Source organism: Homarus americanus, unplaced genomic scaffold (assembly GCF_018991925.1).
Source record: "Homarus americanus isolate GMGI-L3 unplaced genomic scaffold, GMGI_Hamer_2.0 scaffold18547, whole genome shotgun sequence".
Lineage (NCBI taxonomy): Eukaryota > Metazoa > Arthropoda > Malacostraca > Decapoda > Nephropidae > Homarus > Homarus americanus.
This window is the reverse complement of record NW_024725521.1, coordinates 1,309,886-1,327,367: the sequence shown is the minus strand read 5'-3', so window position 1 is coordinate 1,327,367 and position 17,482 is coordinate 1,309,886. Positions and strand designations below refer to the sequence as shown.

The window sequence follows — 17,482 nt, the reverse complement described above, 5'->3', positions numbered from 1 at the left end:
GGGAGGACCACTGCTCGATATACATGTGCAACTTTGTAGATAATTTAGATATACACACTTTCTTACTTACAGATATTTACCGTGCTGCTCACTTACAATAATACTGTATTTAAGATTTTTTTTCACTTAAATGATATTTACGTTAGTTAATTTACTTACAAATGTACTTACGTCTTCCTTTATTTACAAAGGATCATTTATTGTCTTTTTAATTTTCTTCGGTTATAAACTACACCAAAACCCAGACCTTCATAACACACAACAACAGCCGTTTAACTCCAACACTCCAGATAATGCTTAACAAAAAATAAAATCACCTGAAGAATCTCCACCCCAGTATTTTTCACCTAAAGATTAACCAACCTAACCTAACCTCATCCCCCCCCCCCAATAGTGTTAGATTAGGTTCATCTTTAAGTGAGATAAGCTGCAGCGGAGATTCTTCAGGCACGGACAGGTATACAGGTTAACACGCCAATCAGCTGTCTACAGTAAACAAAGGGTGACGACACTTGCTCCTCTGGGTTCACGTGATACTAAGGCTGACGATACTATGCAGTTGGGATCCTTGTGTTACAATACAGGAGTGATGATATTAACGCTCGTACCATAAAGACACCGCCAGCACGAGCATTCACCAACGCCTGGAGACATTCTCCCAACCTGCATTGTTATGATTAGGGCTACGCCAGACGTTTATTCGTTCGACGGCACGAACTTAAGTGGCCTATCTTAAGCTCTCACACTAATAAACCACCCAAGATATACTAGCACACACACACGCACACTTTGTAAATAAATTAAGGAAACATTAAAATGCCAGACAATAAGGTAGAGAGTTAAAGTATTAATGAGCAAGTTCACAGCCGCTGGAAGACTCATTCGTCAACAAGGAGGGTGACGGTGCCCCACATAGCAACAGGCTTAACAAACTGTCTGGGGTGACTGGGATAAGAGTCCGTAAGTAAACAAACAGAGGCTCAAGGTTCAGCATCTAGGGTTAAGGCGCTGCTGGAGTGTCTGTCATGGGTTCAAAGTTCAACATACAGAGTTCTGACATTGTTGGAGGTTGGCACTGTCGACGTGTTAATAAACAAGACCCCGGCTAATACACTGCTAGACACATTTAAGACATTACTGTATGACCAGATAACGGGCGCCAAAATTAAAAAAAATAAATTAATGTTTTTTTTTTTCAAAACCTTTACACAAAATCTTACTGTCACAAAAAAATAAAGTCGTCAGAAGCATTTCGTAGATAAGAAGACTGGAGAGCTGTGTAATAATCAGTACTGAGAGAAGCCATAACGTTGATATGTACAGTACAGTATAAGCTATAAGACATTTTCTCAAAGGAATGAAGTGAGATATATCCAATTATGTGTACGTATGTTCCTGAATCCTAATAGTGCCACCATACGAGGTCTGACAATTAAGTTCGCGAACCTTAATTGTCAGACGATGTATATTTATGTTAGATTAATATTCATTCATTTTTTTTTGTATAAACATATTTATTCATGGTTCAGCATATCTGGCACAGAGGGCGGCCAAGGCACGACTTGTCCCTGAATGGCGCCGCCCTTTGTCACCTGGTTCATCCCCACCGTGTAGGACCAAGCACAGTACCCGCTTCCTGGAGTGTGGCGAGACCTTGAAGGAAAACAAAGACTCCCACACAGTCCAGACGTTAACAAAACAAACCAAAGTCTCCCACACTCTCACACAGTCCAGACGTTAACAAAACAAACCAAAGTCTCCCACACTCTCACACAGTCCAGACGTTAACAAAGCAAACCAAAGTCTCCCACACTCTCACACAGTCCAGACGTTAACAAAGCAAACCAAAGTCTCCCACACTCTCACACAGTCCAGACGTTAACAAAACAAACCAAAGTCTCCCACACTCTCACACAGTCCAGACGTTAACAAAACAAACCAAAGTCTCCCACACTCCCACACAGTCCAGACGTTAACAAAACAAACCAAAGTCTCCCACACTCCCACACAGTCCAGACGTTAACAAAACAAACCAAAGTCTCCCACACTCCCACACAGTCCAGACGTTAACAAAACAAACCAAAGTCTCCCACACTCTCACACAGTCCAGACGTTAACAAAACAAACCAAAGTCTCCCACACTCCCACACAGTCCAGACGTTAACAAAACAAACCAAAGTCTCCCACACTCTCACACAGTCCAGACGTTAACAAAGCAAACCAAAGCTCCCACACTCCCCACACAGTCCAGACGTTAACAAACAAACCAAAGTCTCCCCACACTCTCACACACAGTCCAGACGTTAACAAAACAAACCAAAGTCTCCCACACTCCCCACACAGTCCAGACGTTAACAAAGCAAACCTGTTCCCACACTCCCACACAGTCCAGACGTTAACAAAGCAAACCAAAGTCTCCCACACTCTCACACAGTCCAGACGTTAACAAAACAAACCAAAGTCTCCCACACTCCCACACAGTCCAGACGTTAACAAAACAAACCAAAGTCTCCCACACTCTCACACAGTCCAGACGTTAAAGTAAAACACACACACACACACACACACACACACACACACAAGATACTCACGTGACTGTGAAGACGGTCGGGAAAATATCGGGAGGAAGTGGTGGAGGTACGGGGAGAGTACTGGTGGGGGCGCCTGTAACCTGTGTAGACATGATGCCTGGCTGGCTGGCTGGCGCTCGTACACCCACTACACACACCCCTAACTTCACTTCACTACACTACACCCCTGGCCTTATTTCTTCACTATACCCGCCTCGTGGTGTTGCTTGGCCTTGCACATGTTGTTGGTGTGATGAGGAGTTAATTACTGTTGGTCTCTCATTTACAATAAATCTTTAACTTTTCTCATTTAACTTTTTTTGGTCTGTTTCACTTCGGACATCTTTCATTTACAATATGTCTCTTGTCTCTTTTTTCTCTATCTACGACATTTCTGTTTAACGAAGACTCTTATTATATATTTTCCTTGTATATTAGTTTGGTTAAGTTAGGTCTTGACGAGTTCAACACACAACTTCTTAATAAGGAAGAGAAACCTTTATTCAATTAGATAAAGGCTTTCGTTTATGCTGAGTCTGTGCCTCAGTAAGTAACGTATATCAAGACAGTTCAAACTCTCTAATGAGTAAAACACTATTAACAACTATTAATTAAACACTATTAACAACTATTAAACACTATTAACAATATTAAACACTATTAACAACTATTAAACACTATTAACAATATTAAACACTATTAACAATATTAAACACAATTAACAACAATTAATTAAACACCGTTAACAACTATTAATTAAACATTTAACTATTAATTATATACAAACATTATTAATTGGTAAAGACTAAAAATGGATCATATGCTAGAGGCTAAGTTTTACGTGTTGTTAATATCAAGTTTCTTTCGTGATGACGCCACGTATTAATAAATAAAAACATTCTGACACTTTCTCCAACTTAAGTAAAACCTTCGCCAACTCATAACCTTCGCTAAAATAATTAAACACCTTCGCCAACTAAACAATGCAGTTAAGAAAGTACCACAAACTGAGCTGACAATAATGACCTTGACCTCTGACCCAACAACCCCAGAATCAACAGTGAGTGACCTCTCTCTCACAATGTGCTTGAATACTTCTCACGCAAATGTGAATAACAAAGTATGCGGCCAGACACACTGCCTCACACTCCTGTACTCAAGCAATTGTGAATAAGTTATAATTTATGTACAGAACTAAACAAATAATGTAAATGAAATACTGTGTAACATTCAGTGCCATAATATCCTGACAACGGGGGTTAATTATTATGACCCTTTGTAAACTCTACTCTATAATCCTTTTGCGCTACCGCTCACAGGATGAGTATGGGGTGCACAATAAACTAGCCGCTGTAAGTGGCAAAGTAAAAATCAATCAATCTCTCTGTTACATTCATAAGTTTCTGGACTCAAATAACGATACGAAAATCAATATTGTAAATGACAAAAGAGACAGACAGGCAGACAGAAGAGCAAATAAACAGACAGTCAAACAGACAGACGTCTGTATAGCGTACGCTTCGATATACTCAGGCGTACAAAACATTTATACCCAGACTGGAAATATTTTCAAAATCAGCCGAAAAAAAATTATTTCGCAATTTAATTCATAATGTTATTATGGGAAACATTCTTCATTTTACAGCGTGGCCTTAAAATGCACCATAATGTAGGTCGCTGTAGTTGAGAACTTTACTTGTGTTCATAATAATCTCGCTGGTGTTGCCCCATAACCCGTCCAGCGGCTCCTGCTAACATTAGCTGCCTTCACGGGTGTTACCAGTCAAGCCTAACACTAGAAGTCACCCGCCAGCATTACCATTCCTCGTAAACATTAAGGGTTGTTTTAGCTAATGTACATTCACCTCACGGCCGAAATGTGCATACGCATCTGCATAGGTGTTCAGGATCTCATGTAGGTCGTGTTCAATGGGAACAAGAAGGGTGAGGTAGGCTGCATACTGAAGTTCACTAATGGAAGCTGTCGACACCTTTGATCTTGCCTGGAGTCGTCTTATGTTGAAAAGACCCCCCTTCACCCGGTACTCGATGCCCACCACGCCGGCTAAATTGGCACTGGCACAAGTAAGGAAGGCAGCCAAGAAAATGGAAAAGAGAGTTGGTGCCAGTACACACCCTTGTTTAACCCCCGTTTGGACGGGGAAGAACTCAGACTGGGTGCCGTTGTGTAGGACACTGTCGTTCATGCCATCGTGGAGTTGCCTCACAATGGCGATGAATTTTGGTGGGCAGTCAAAACGGCTGAGGGTCCACCAGAGGGCTTCTCTGTTGACCAAGTCAAAGGCCTTGGTTAGGTCGATGAAAGCCATGTATGACGCTGTTCTCTTCACACTTCCTGTATCTGGCGGGCAGCTAAGATCATGTCAGTGGTGCCACGTGATGGCCTAAAACCACATTAAGATTCTGGGAGGAAGTTTTCCGCCTCAAGAAGAAGTCTGTTTTGGAGGATAGGGCGATAATCTTGCCAGCCACGGAGAGCAGCGAGATCCCACGGTAGTTGCCACAGTGTGACCGGTCTCCCTTGTTCAAATAAATATTGACAATGGAAGCGTCTTTAAGAGCTTGGGGGATTTCCTCCTTTTCCCATATATTCTCCAGGTGAGAGTGGAGACGGCTGGTAAGCAGAGGTCCTCCTGCTTTATACACCTCGGCTGGGATTCCATCAGGCCCTGAGGCTTGTTACTTTTCATCTGTTTGATGGCGGTAACTGTCTCATCCAGGGATGGAGGATAGCTGAGGTGGGTCAGCTCTGGATGCTGAGGGACCTGCTGGGTAGTCAGGACATCCACATGGGTTTTTCGGTTGAGCAATGAATGGTAGTGCTCTTTCCAGCGCTGAAGGAGGCCTTCATCGTCTTTAATTATGAAATTACCGTCAGGCGAGCAGAGGGGGGATTGCCCATAAAATATTTTAATGGAATTGAAAAATTCGTGCAGCTTGCGCTGATCTGCATGTTTTTGTATTTCACATGCATTATTTTTAAGCCAGTCATTTTTTGGAATGGGAAGTTCCCTCTGGGCTGCCGCTTTCTTCTTGCGGAAGGTGTCAGCTTTGGTCCGAGACTGAGAATTGTTCTGCCAGTCAGTAAAAGCAGTCCTGGTGTATTCTTTTGATCTGGCCGATGGTCTCTCTGCAGGTTTTGTCATAACAGTGTTGAGAGCATCCCATTCGGCACTGGGATTCGCATTGTTTGCTGTTGGGTTGTTTAAAAGCCCATGTTCGAGCTGCTCTCTGAAAGCATGTGCTACTGCTGGGTCCTCCGGACGCTTTGTATTTAAACCTCTTCTGGAGGCTTGCAGGGGGCGCCGGTGGTAGAGCGGTACCGCTCTTGCCTCGCAAGCGAGATGTCACGGGTTCGATACCCGGGCCGGCGGAAAGTTGTTTGGACACTCTTCCTTGGTCCCTGTTCACCTAGCAGTAAGTTGGTACCTGCTGTAAATCGAAAAGTTGCGAATTCGTATTCAGGGAAAGTTGTTGGAGCTTCTACTCTTGTAACGAGCACAATCCGGAGGAGTGGTGACCCGAGGACCACACACCCAACACAGACAAAACCCAATACATGCGCTGTGCGCTAACCAAATAAACGCAGTCGTGTAAAGCCACGGTTCTATCTCTACCACTACAATTCCCTTCCTAACCCCTTTGCTTCTTCCCCTGTCATCTTTCACGCTCTGACTTTCGCTACCAGCAACTTTTGGAGCTTCTACTCTTGTAACGTGAGGCTTGCTGCCTTCGCCGTTTTGGGGCGACGTGGAGTGAAAGCTTGGCATGACAAGTCGATGATCAGTGTCACAGTGGTCTGAGCCATTCATGGCACGGGTGATGAGGACATCTCAGCAATCCCTTTCTCTGACATCAATGTAGTCAATGAGATGCCAGTGTTTGGATCGTGGGTGTTGCCACGAACCGTTGAACTTGTCAGCCTGCCTAAACAAGGTATTGGTGATAGTGAAGCTGTGCGCAGCACACTTGCTGAGGAGGAGTAGGCCGTTGGGATTACACTTGCCTAGTCCATTTCTCCCTATGGTTCCCTGCCAAATGCTAGCATCTCTGCCAACTCTGGCATTGAAGTCGCCAAGGAGCACAACCTTGTCTTCTTTGGGGATACAGTTTAGCACTCTGCCAAGGTCGGCGCAAAAGACCTCCTTAATGTCGTCCTCTGCATTAAGTGTTGGGGCGTCATGAGGCGCTCGTTGATCCCAATAGGCATTTCAGTGAACTGGCCCTCATCTGGGAGCCGGGGTGCGCACACACACACACAGGCCAGCCTAGGTGTGAGGGGCCTCTGACGGTGTCGCGTTACTTGAGCATGACGACACAGCTCAAAGTTTATAAACAAACTCAGCAAAACAGATGAAAGAAATTGAAGGCATCATGTAAGTGTCGTGTGTTTGTGTAGATGCACTGTGGATGTACTAGTTTCACTCAGCGTCTCTTAAAGGAGAAAAGTTCCACAGCAGAATTAAGGAGGCGACCGTTCACCTCTGCTGACCGCTTCTCACTCACTCGCTTATCAACATCAGTAAGAGCGAATGAACGGCAGCCAATGTAAATATAGTCTGTTTCTACTCTTGAGTCTTGCAATAATATAACCTTTTCACAGTATATACACTATACTTCTTGTGTTATATTAGTATGTATTAGAGGTTTGGGTTCAGAGTTATAAAGATATGTGAAGATGTGTATGGTACCGTAGTAGTTAAAATACACAAATATTATACCAGAAGAGCATTAGATATATACCATAACGCTTCCTTAACTAATTATGGCACATAAGTAGTTCTCACACCACGAGTAATAACTATTATTACTACTACTACCACCACCACCAAAACAACCACCACCACCACCAAAACAACCACCACCACCACCACCACCAAAACAACCACCACCACCACCAAAACAACCACCGCCACCACCATTCACCACCACTTGTCATCTCCCACGGGAGTTAATAAAGGTCACCGTGGTATAGTACTTGCTACCCACAGTAACTCTCACTGCCCAAACACCCGCCGCCATCACATCTCACGTCTGAGTGTTGGAAATAATAGTGTACAGTAGAGTGTATACACAAGACTTGAGCGTTGCTAAGCCAGACGCCCTGAGGCGGTCCTCACGAGGGGTCAGAGGTCACCTTGTGTCTGGCCAGGGGTCCATGGCTGTCACCACTAACGACCAGGGTGAAGGAGGGAGGGAGTAGTAGTGAAGGAAAGAGGGAGCAGTAGTGAAGGAGAGAGGGAGCAGTAGTGAAGGAGAGAGGGAGCAGTAGTGAAGGAGAGAGGGAGCAAAAGAAGGGAGGGAGGGAGCAGTAGTGAAGGGAGGGAGGGAGCAGTAGTGAAGGAGGGAGGGAGCAGCAGTGAAGGAGAGAGGGAGCAATAGTGAAGGAGAGAGCAGGAAGGAGAGAGAGAAAGCAGTAGTGAAGGAGAGAGAGAGCAGTAGTGAAGGAGAGAGAGAGCAGTAGTGAAGGAGAGAGAGAGCAGTAGTGAAGGAGAGAGGGAGCAGTAGTGAAGGAGAGAGAGAGCAGTAGTGAAGGAGAGAGAGAGAGCCAAATGACAATTATCAAGGATGACGACACCAAGGCAAGAAGTAATTATACGTAACTTTTTATATTACACACAGTAACTGGCGTCACTGAACTCGGCCAATTCTATTTATCCTCTTATGACATTACTGACGTCATAGCATCCAAGCTAATGATCAACATCGTTTACTAGTACATCAATGACGTCAGAGAAGCATTACCCAATGAGTTTCGCCCTGAAACATTAACGTCATTATCAAAGACTCACTCATCACTAAATAATCGCAACCATCCACTACCTGCCATCCACAACCATCCACTCCTACCCTACACAACCATCCACTCCTACACTACACAACCATCCACTCCTACACTACACAACCATCCACTACCTGCCATCCACTCCTACCCTACACAACCATCCACTCCCCACACAACCATCCACCTCTACCCCACACAACCATCCACTCCCCACACACCACAATAACCATCCACCATACCCCACACAACCATCCACCCTACCCCACACAACCATCCACTCCCTACCCCACACAACCATCCACTCCACCCTACACAACCATCCACTCCACACCACACAACCATCACCCTACCCCACAACCATCCACTCCTACCCCACACAACCATCCACTCCTACCCCACACAACCATCCACTCCTACCCTACACAACCATCCACTCCTACACTACACAACCATCCACTCCTACCCTACACAACCATCCACTCCTACCCTACACAACCATCCACTCCTACACTACACAACCATCCACTCCTACACTACACAACCATCCACCCCTACACTACACAACCATCCACTCCTACCCTACACAACCATCCACTCCTACACTACACAACCATCCACTCACCCTTCTCCCCTTAACTACTCACTCTTCATAAACTAGTAACGCTAATCACACCTATACACAGTAATTACCTCCCTAATTATATAATCTCCAGCTACCGACACCACCCACCGTTACGAGGACAATTACCCGCTAACGACCGTCACATCAGTTATCGTCATAATTAACCCTCAATTAATCTAAGTTTCTCCCTAATCTTGTTTACTGCGTGTCCGTGGTTCATCTGGAACATTGTCACTGTCAGCATTCCCGCCAACATCGTTCACGAGGTGAAATATGATTATCACGCAACCTCTGATTATCCACTACAGTGTTACCATAACTATCCACTACAGTGTTACCATAACTATCCACTACAGTGTTGCCATATAAACTATCCACTAATGTTGTCATAAATATCCATTACAATGATGCCATAACTATCCACAAAAACCTCTCACTATTCCTCACTATCCTTCATGACGTCACTATCAAACACCGAGAGTAATTGTCACCATACACTTAAGTCACTGTAGATCACCATAACTAACCACCTACAGGTATATCTCACCATTTTTTTTTCAAAGTCATTTTAACTAAGTTCCTTCACTATCATCACCATCACCATCACAACAACCTTCATCACCATATATTTCATCATCACCCAGTCACTATAATGATCTATTTTAACCCTCTTTACCTTTGTCTACCTGTTAATTATCTCCCCTTCCTGCCCAGTACAAGTTGGATCGTTCACATGCGGTACATCAGGTGTCATGATAACTAGTATGGATAACACTATATGGAGACGTCTAACACAAGGACTCTCAAACACACGTCACTCTTCACTCATCAACAGGTGTGTGACGATGACGTAGATACGCTTAATAGTTTCAACAGTAGTAACACACGTCACTCTTCACTCATCAACAGGTGTGTGACGATGACATAGATAGACTTAATAGTTTCAACAGTAGTAACACACGTCACTCTTCACTCATCAACAGGTGTGTGACGATGACATTTTGACGATGACAGATACATAATGGTTTCAACAGTAGAACAACACGTCACTGTTCACACTAAAACACTGCATAATTTCTAAAGTGTTATCAACAGACACTGAATCACTAAGTATACATATAGACTACAGCATTGAGTATACACAGTGTATACATATTACTATTTATACATGTATTCAGTCATGATATATTTGACTATATGGAGAATTTACTATACAAGTGTGTGGCGGAGGAGACAGTGAGGGGGGCACTGGCAGTCTGGCACTGAGTGTGTGATGCTGCCACCACTCCCGCTGCCCACACACTGTACCACCACCTCCACTCTCTCTCTCTCTCTCTCTCTCACTCTCCTCCCTCCCTCCCTCACCCCATCTCTCTCACTTACTTCCTCTCTCTCCCTCCTCCCTCCCTCACCCCTTCTCTCTCTCTCTCTCCCCTTCCACGTTCACGAAGTCTGTCTCCCCACACTCACAACCCTGACCTTCACCTCCCCACACCCCTCACCTCCCCTCCCCACACTCCTGATCTCCCTACACCCACACTTCCCACACCCACACCCCACACCTCCACCCTTCTCCTCACCTCCACACACCACACGTTCACCTCCCCACACCCACACCTCCCCACCTCCCCCCCCTCCTCCCCCACACCCATACGTCTCCCATGGGTGTAGTACTACTGGCCTACTTGCAGAAATTTCTACTACTTGAGTAAAGGTTTGTTGTGGTGCTGTTCCCTCCCTTCTCTCCTCTCCCCTCCTTCTTTCTCCTAGTCTCTTTCCCTTCCTTCGCCCCTCCCTCCTTACTTTATCCACTTTCTCTTCACCTCCTTGTCCTATCCCCCTTCCTCCTTCTGTGCTCTTTCTTACTCCTCCTCCTGTCTCCACCTCCCTTTCTTCCTTCCACCCTGCCTCTGTCCTCTTCTTCTCCCTCCTTCCATCCCGCCCTCTTCCGTTAACAATCCCAAAACCCTTCACTTAACCATACAATAAGTCACATCTATTCACAACCATCCACACAGGTACTACAACCATCCAAAACAGGAACTACAACCATCCAAACATGTACTACAACCATCCAAACACATGTACATACAACCATCCACGCAGGTACTACAACCATCCACACAGGTACAACCATCCACACATAGTACTTCCACCCACACAGGTACTACACCCACCCAGAAGGTAGGTGGGTCACAAACTTGGGTGCCAGGCCTAGGTGGGTGGCAGACCAAGGTGGGTGGCAGGCCGGGGAGGGTGGCAGGCCGGGGAGGGTGGCAGGCCGGGGAGGGTGGCAGGCCGGGTGGGTGGCAGGCCGGGGAGATGGCAGGCCGAGGTGGGTGGCAGGCCGGGGAGTTGCAGGCGATGTGGGTGGCAGGCCGGGGAGGGTGGCAGGCCGGGGTGGGAGGGTGGCAGGCCGGGGTGGGAGGGTGGCAGGCCGGGGTGGGTGGGTGGCAGGCCGGGGTGGGAGGGTGGCAGGCCGGGGTGGGTGGGTGGCAGGCCGGGGAGGGTGTCAGGCCGGGGAGGTGTCAGGCCGGGTGGGTGGGTGGCAGGCCGGGGTGGGTGGGTGGCAGGCCGGGGTGGGTGGCAGTGGGTCTTTATAAAACAAGGTCACTCATCTTGGCTTCAACACCTTCCCTTACTTTAAAAGCTCAGAGTATATCCAAGTCTCCCTCACTGACTGACTGACTGACTGAGTGCCTGTCTGACTGATTGACTGACTGACTGACAGACTAATTGACAATGACTGGTTGACTGAATGACTGGTTGACGGACTGACTGGTTGACTGACTGACTGACTGGTAATGTTTATCCCAGGTGAGTGTGTTTCTCTTCAATATGTCTCAGTAAACACATTTCTGGGCAATTCTTATTCACACTTTTTTCACATTTAAATATATTTTTCAACACGGATAGATTATATAATTATTATACCTTAACCTATAACTCCGAGGTGCTATTATAGACCTGAGTACCTTAAGAGTTTATTTATAATCTTAACGAGAGAAAGAATCACACATTATGTAAATATTGGTTACATTTGACGACTAAAGTTCACATTAACCCACAACCGCTTAAACCCCTTCTTCCCACATTAACCCACAACCGCTTAAACCTTCTTCCCACATTAACCCACAACCGCTTAAACCCCTTCTTCCCACATTAACCCACAACCGCTTAAATCCTGTCTCTATCCCGCCCTGAAAAATTCTACACTTTATCCTCAATGACACGGACAAATTAGCGGCGCTACACAAGCCAAATGACCTCAAGGGTGTTGCTAGCAATCTTGGAAGTGACCTCGGGAGGGGGTGGGAAGGGAAGTGGGAAGAGGGGCAAGGGAGAGGGAGGGGAATGGGGGAAGGGGGTGGCCCATGCAAGTCTACCCCTCAATGAAACCATCACTGAGTTGACCTTATAAATCTACGTCCCCTGCACAGAGGAAGGGGGAGGGGGAGAGTGAGGGGATGTCAAGCCCTGGATTACTTTCCGGGAATGGCACGCCCCCTCTCCCATTCTCTCTCCCTCATATCCTATCTATTCACCTCCCCTGCATCTCTCCCCTCCTCCGCCACTGACAGGTCGTGATGAGGACAAGGTCGAGGATTAACGAACATACACTGGCCACTAAGCCACTGTTCAGACATCTGCGTCACCATACCCTGCTCCATCTTCTACACTGCTACCACCATACCCTGCACCATCAACACTGCCACCACCATACCCCGCACCATCATCAACACTGCCACCACCATACCCTGCAACATCAACACTGCCACCACCATACCCCGCACCATCATCTACACTGCCACCACCACATCCTGCACCATCACAACTAATACTATCACCACCACCAACACGAACACCACCATCATTAACACCACCAACACCATCATCACCATCATTAATACGAGTTCGCTCTTGGTTGGAAAGTTTAAGTTCCTTTGTAATATCTCCTTCGTTTTACCCTGACTTCCATTTATACACCTCTATCATATCGCCCCTCACTCTACGTCTCTCGAGGGAGTGCACATTAAGATGCATTAACCTGTCTCTGTACTCAAGGTTCCCAATGCCCGGGATTAGTCTTGTCATCCTCCTCTGTTTGCTTTCCAGTGATTCTATATCCATTCTGTAGTATGGTGACCAAAACTGAACTGCATAATCCAAGTGAGGTCTCACAAGCCCAAGATATAGTTTTAGGATGACCTCGCCACCACCACCATCATCATTAACACCACCATCACCACCAATACCATCTTCACCATAATCAACACCACCACCACCAACACCATCAGCACTACCCCCCCCAACATCTCCACCATCACCACCATCATAAACACCACCATCATCACCAACTCCATCTTCACCATCACCAACTCCATCTTCACCATCATTAACACCACCGCCGCCACCGCCAACAACACCACCATCACCACCTGGTCACGGCAACACCAGGAAGCACTTGAGGATGGCTGAGTCTTCCTCCGGTGGGTAAAAGGCGTGTTAACCTGATCATCTGAATACGTGACACTTCCTTGTCGTGTCAGGGACGTGGGGGGTAGGCTTGAGGGGGGTAGGCCGGAGGGGGGATAGGCTTGAGGGGGTAGGCTTGAGGGGGGTAGGCTTGAGGGGGTAGGTGGCTTGAGGGGGTAGGCTTGAGGGGTAGGCTTGCGGGGTGGTAGGCTTGAGGGGGGGTGGCTTGAGGGGGGTAGGCTTGAGGGGGGCTGAGGCTTGAGGGGTAGGTTGGAGGGTAGGCTTGAGGGGAGCTAAGCTTGAGGGGTAAATCCAGACGTAGACTTCCAAGAGAACTGGGATCTGTAGAGACCAACACCTACACCTAGAGCAGCGAGACCTGAAGGGAGTTATGAGGTCGAGATCGAGAACGCGACAGGGAGAGAGAGAGAGAGAGAGTGAAACGAGAAATTAAACTGTCACACCTTCATTGAACTGATCTCCACTTGACCATTCTCTCTCTCTCTCTATTTATGTCTCATCATCCCCCCCTCCCCCTCACTCTCTTTCTCTTGCAATATATTTTACTCTCGCAGTTAGCTGAGGAGATACTTAGACAGATAGATAGATAGATACAAAGAGAGCGACGGACATGCAGACAGACAGCACAACAATGGAGTCATCACAACTCAACACAAAACAGGAAACTCAAATTATTGTCCTGACAACACCGCCTCATTCCTCCCCCCCTCTTCCCTTCTTATCTACCTTTATTATTCTCTTAGTCTCTCTATGTCCTTGTCTCAATCTCTCTCTCGTCCATTTCCTCCTTTGTCTTTATTTCTGTGTCTATCCTCCATTCTCTTCTTTATCTGCTTCACAATTACCCAAAGTTCCAGTCAATGTTTCTCTCCAGGTGTAATACTAATACTTCATTATCATCAAGTGTACGATACTCCGCAATGCTAGGTTTAGGTGTGATGCTGGAGTTCCATTAACAATATCTATATAAACACACAACATAATGTCTCCCAGGTATATCGACGTTATTATGGGGTTGAATATACTGCAATGTGGCTTTATACTCACAAATCTATGCCCGTATATGAAGCATTTCCGCTAATGTCAATACAAACAGGCAGGTGTTATCCCGGTGAAGGTGGAGGGGGGGGGTCTGGGAGGAGGAGGGGGGGTCTGGGAGGAGGAGGGGGGGTCTGGGAGGAGGAGGGAAGAAAGGAGTTGGTCTGGGAGGGGAAGGGGGAGTTGGTCTGGGAGAAGGGAAGGGGAGACGAGGGGTGTGGTGGAAGTGGCAAGGGGGGAGTGGGTGGCAGAGGGGACGCGAAAGAAAGAGAAAAAGGAAATAAAATAAGGGCAAAGCACAAAATATCTCACCTAACCATCCCAACAAGCTCACACGTCGTTAACAATTCCTCGTTTGTTTCCTTCACCGTAAAATACCTTCAACGTGTCGTCTATTTTTATCTAATTATCGTCTTCTCTCGTAGGTTCCTTTTGTGTGGTTTAAGGTCTTTGTATATTAGCTATTTACCTTTTAATATTCCGATGAATGATTTTAGTAATTAACTACAGGTGACTCGCACTTACCTGTCTTCACACCTGGTATACATATGGGTTTCTCTCTGTGTTTACACCTGGTCAACTTACCTGTGGGGGGGGAGAGAGAGAATGGGTTAGACTTCGACAAAAAACAAAACAGTGACTTAATTTTTATGTTTGTATTTGTATCGCTAATTAAACACACACACACACACACACAGTATCGTCCAATAGGAAGCTGTTATATCGCTTCCTGGCACAACACACTAGAACTATCCCCGGGTTAATTGTTTATCATAATATTATACATCCTGTGTACATATAGCTTACGTCCTGTCCGTCAGCTGATAACTGTGGACCCTTCTGGCGACAACAAGGGGAATTAACTACACTAATAATAATAATGATGATGATAATAATACGAGCAAGAAAACTATAGCATTATAATAAAAATGATAACAAGGAAACAATAATAATAATACAAATATGAACACCAAGACCAGACACACGTATTACATCAAAACCCGTCAATATAAGACCACAACACAACACAACACAAAGTACCAATAAAAACAAACATAGATATTCATTACAGATTAAATTGTATTAAAGTTACATCATTTATTTAAAAAAAATGAATAAAACTATATAAAATAATATATGTTTTCAATCTATGTATTTTCCGTTGACAGAAAACCAAACACAGTATATTTTTTGTCACCTAACCACGCCAAGTTCTCATTTCCTCCAGGTATAAAAAGTGTTCAAATATATAAAACGAGAAAAAATTACCTGTGATGAACCTCAGCTGAACCCTCAATAGAACACACTCGGGTACGAATTCTGCCGTGAAGACTAAAAAAAAACTACCCCATGAATCACTGCTATACCACACATTATAAAGGACTAACTACATCAACATTGTAAAAAATAATGGGGTGAATAACTCCCCCCCCCCCACCCCCGGAAGTATGACGTGGGTGTGACCAGTGCAGGAGGTAAATAGCGGTGATTGTTGAGTTAAATTATATATATATGGTGCAGGTGATGTGACGCAGCTGAATTTTACTCTGCCTGAACTTCCTGTAGAGCGGCATCAGTATGTGTGTATATAGCGATGTGTTAGAGACTTAACGATATAACCAAAACAACCTCCAACATGCCTAACCTAACCTAACCAAAACAACTTCCAACATACCTAGCCTTAACTAAAGCAGCCTCCAACATACCTAACCTAACTAAAACAGCCTCCAACATACCTAACCTAACTAAAACAGCCTCCAACATACCTAACCTAACTAAACCAGCCTCCAACATACCTAACCTAACTAAAACAGCCTCCAACATACCTAACCTAACTAAAACAGCCTCCAAATATACCTAACCTAACTAAAACAGCCTCCAACATACTACCTATAGCCCTAATTAAACCAGCCTCCAACATACCTAACCTAACTAAAAACAGCCTCCAACATACCTAACCTAACTAAACAGCCTCCAATATTCTAGCCCTAACTAAAACCAGCCTCCAACATACACAATCATAAATATATAATACTTTATTCTAAACTTACACTATCATCATATTACAAACAACATAGAATACCAACGTATAGCCTACTCAGTATAGATTGTTAGGGTTAGGTTAGGTTACAGTAATGTCACGTGGCTACAGTAAACGAAAGATGGTTTCATAAAACGGCTCAGAAACTTACTAAAATTGTACTCAATACCAATAGTACACACACACACACACACATGATGATTATCGCTTTAATAACGCATCCAGAAGGTCTAATGTGGTATGAGTAAAGACGGTGGTGGAGAGAGTGAGGGGTGGTGGTGGAGAGTGAGGGTGGTGGTGGAGAGGGAGGGTGGTGGTGGAGAGAGGAGGGTGGTGGGTGGAGAGTGAGGGTGGTGATGGAGAGGAGGGTGGTGGTGAGAGTGAGGGTGGTGGTGGGAGAGGAGGGTGGTGATGGAGAGGAGGTGGTGGTGAGAGTGAGGGTGGTGGTGGAGAGGAGGGTGGTGGTGGAGAGTGAGGGTGGAGAGGAGGGTGGTGGTGGAGAGTGAGGGGTGGTGGTGGGAGGGAGGAGGGGTGGTGGTGGAGAGTGAGGGTGGTGGTGGAGAGTGAGGGGGTGGTGGTGGAGGAGGAGGGGGTGGTGGTGGAGAGTGAGGGTGGTGGTGGAGAGTGAGGGTGGTGGTGGAGAGTGAGGGTGGTGGTGGAGAGTGAGACGAGTGACAGGTACAGGGAAGACTGCCTGACATGATGACACAAGTGACCGTCAGGAGGCTTGACAGAGTGGCAGTCATGACACAATGGCAGTCATGGCAGTGGCAGTCATGAGTCATAACAGTTAGGGTAAGTGGCTAACCAGAAGAACAAGGAGGACAAATAGATAGATTGAGAGACGAGATTCATAAGAGAGACTGACAGCCAGTGGGAGAGACAGATACTGACAGAAAGAGACAGCG

At 45.8% G+C, this 17,482-nt stretch overlaps 1 protein-coding gene across 4 annotated transcripts in view; it reads right to left on the bottom strand.

Moving 5' to 3' along the window:
• The window catches only part of LOC121865216 (FH1/FH2 domain-containing protein 3-like), a 97,461-nt gene extending 87,158 nt beyond the window's left edge, over positions 1-10,303 (bottom strand). Inside the window, exons 1-2 of one of the 4 annotated variants that reach the window (XM_042364556.1) lie at positions 10,209-10,303; positions 2,592-3,048 (exon numbers count right to left, since the gene is read on the bottom strand). In XM_042364556.1, the coding sequence (XP_042220490.1) occupies positions 2,592-2,683 (92 nt within the window). In that variant the 5' untranslated portion in view covers positions 2,684-3,048; positions 10,209-10,303. The remainder of the gene's footprint in view (positions 1-2,591; positions 3,049-10,208) is intronic. The other 3 variants (XM_042364557.1, XM_042364559.1, XM_042364558.1) reach the window with 3 other exon arrangements.
• Between the last annotated feature and the right edge of the window lie 7,179 nt (positions 10,304-17,482).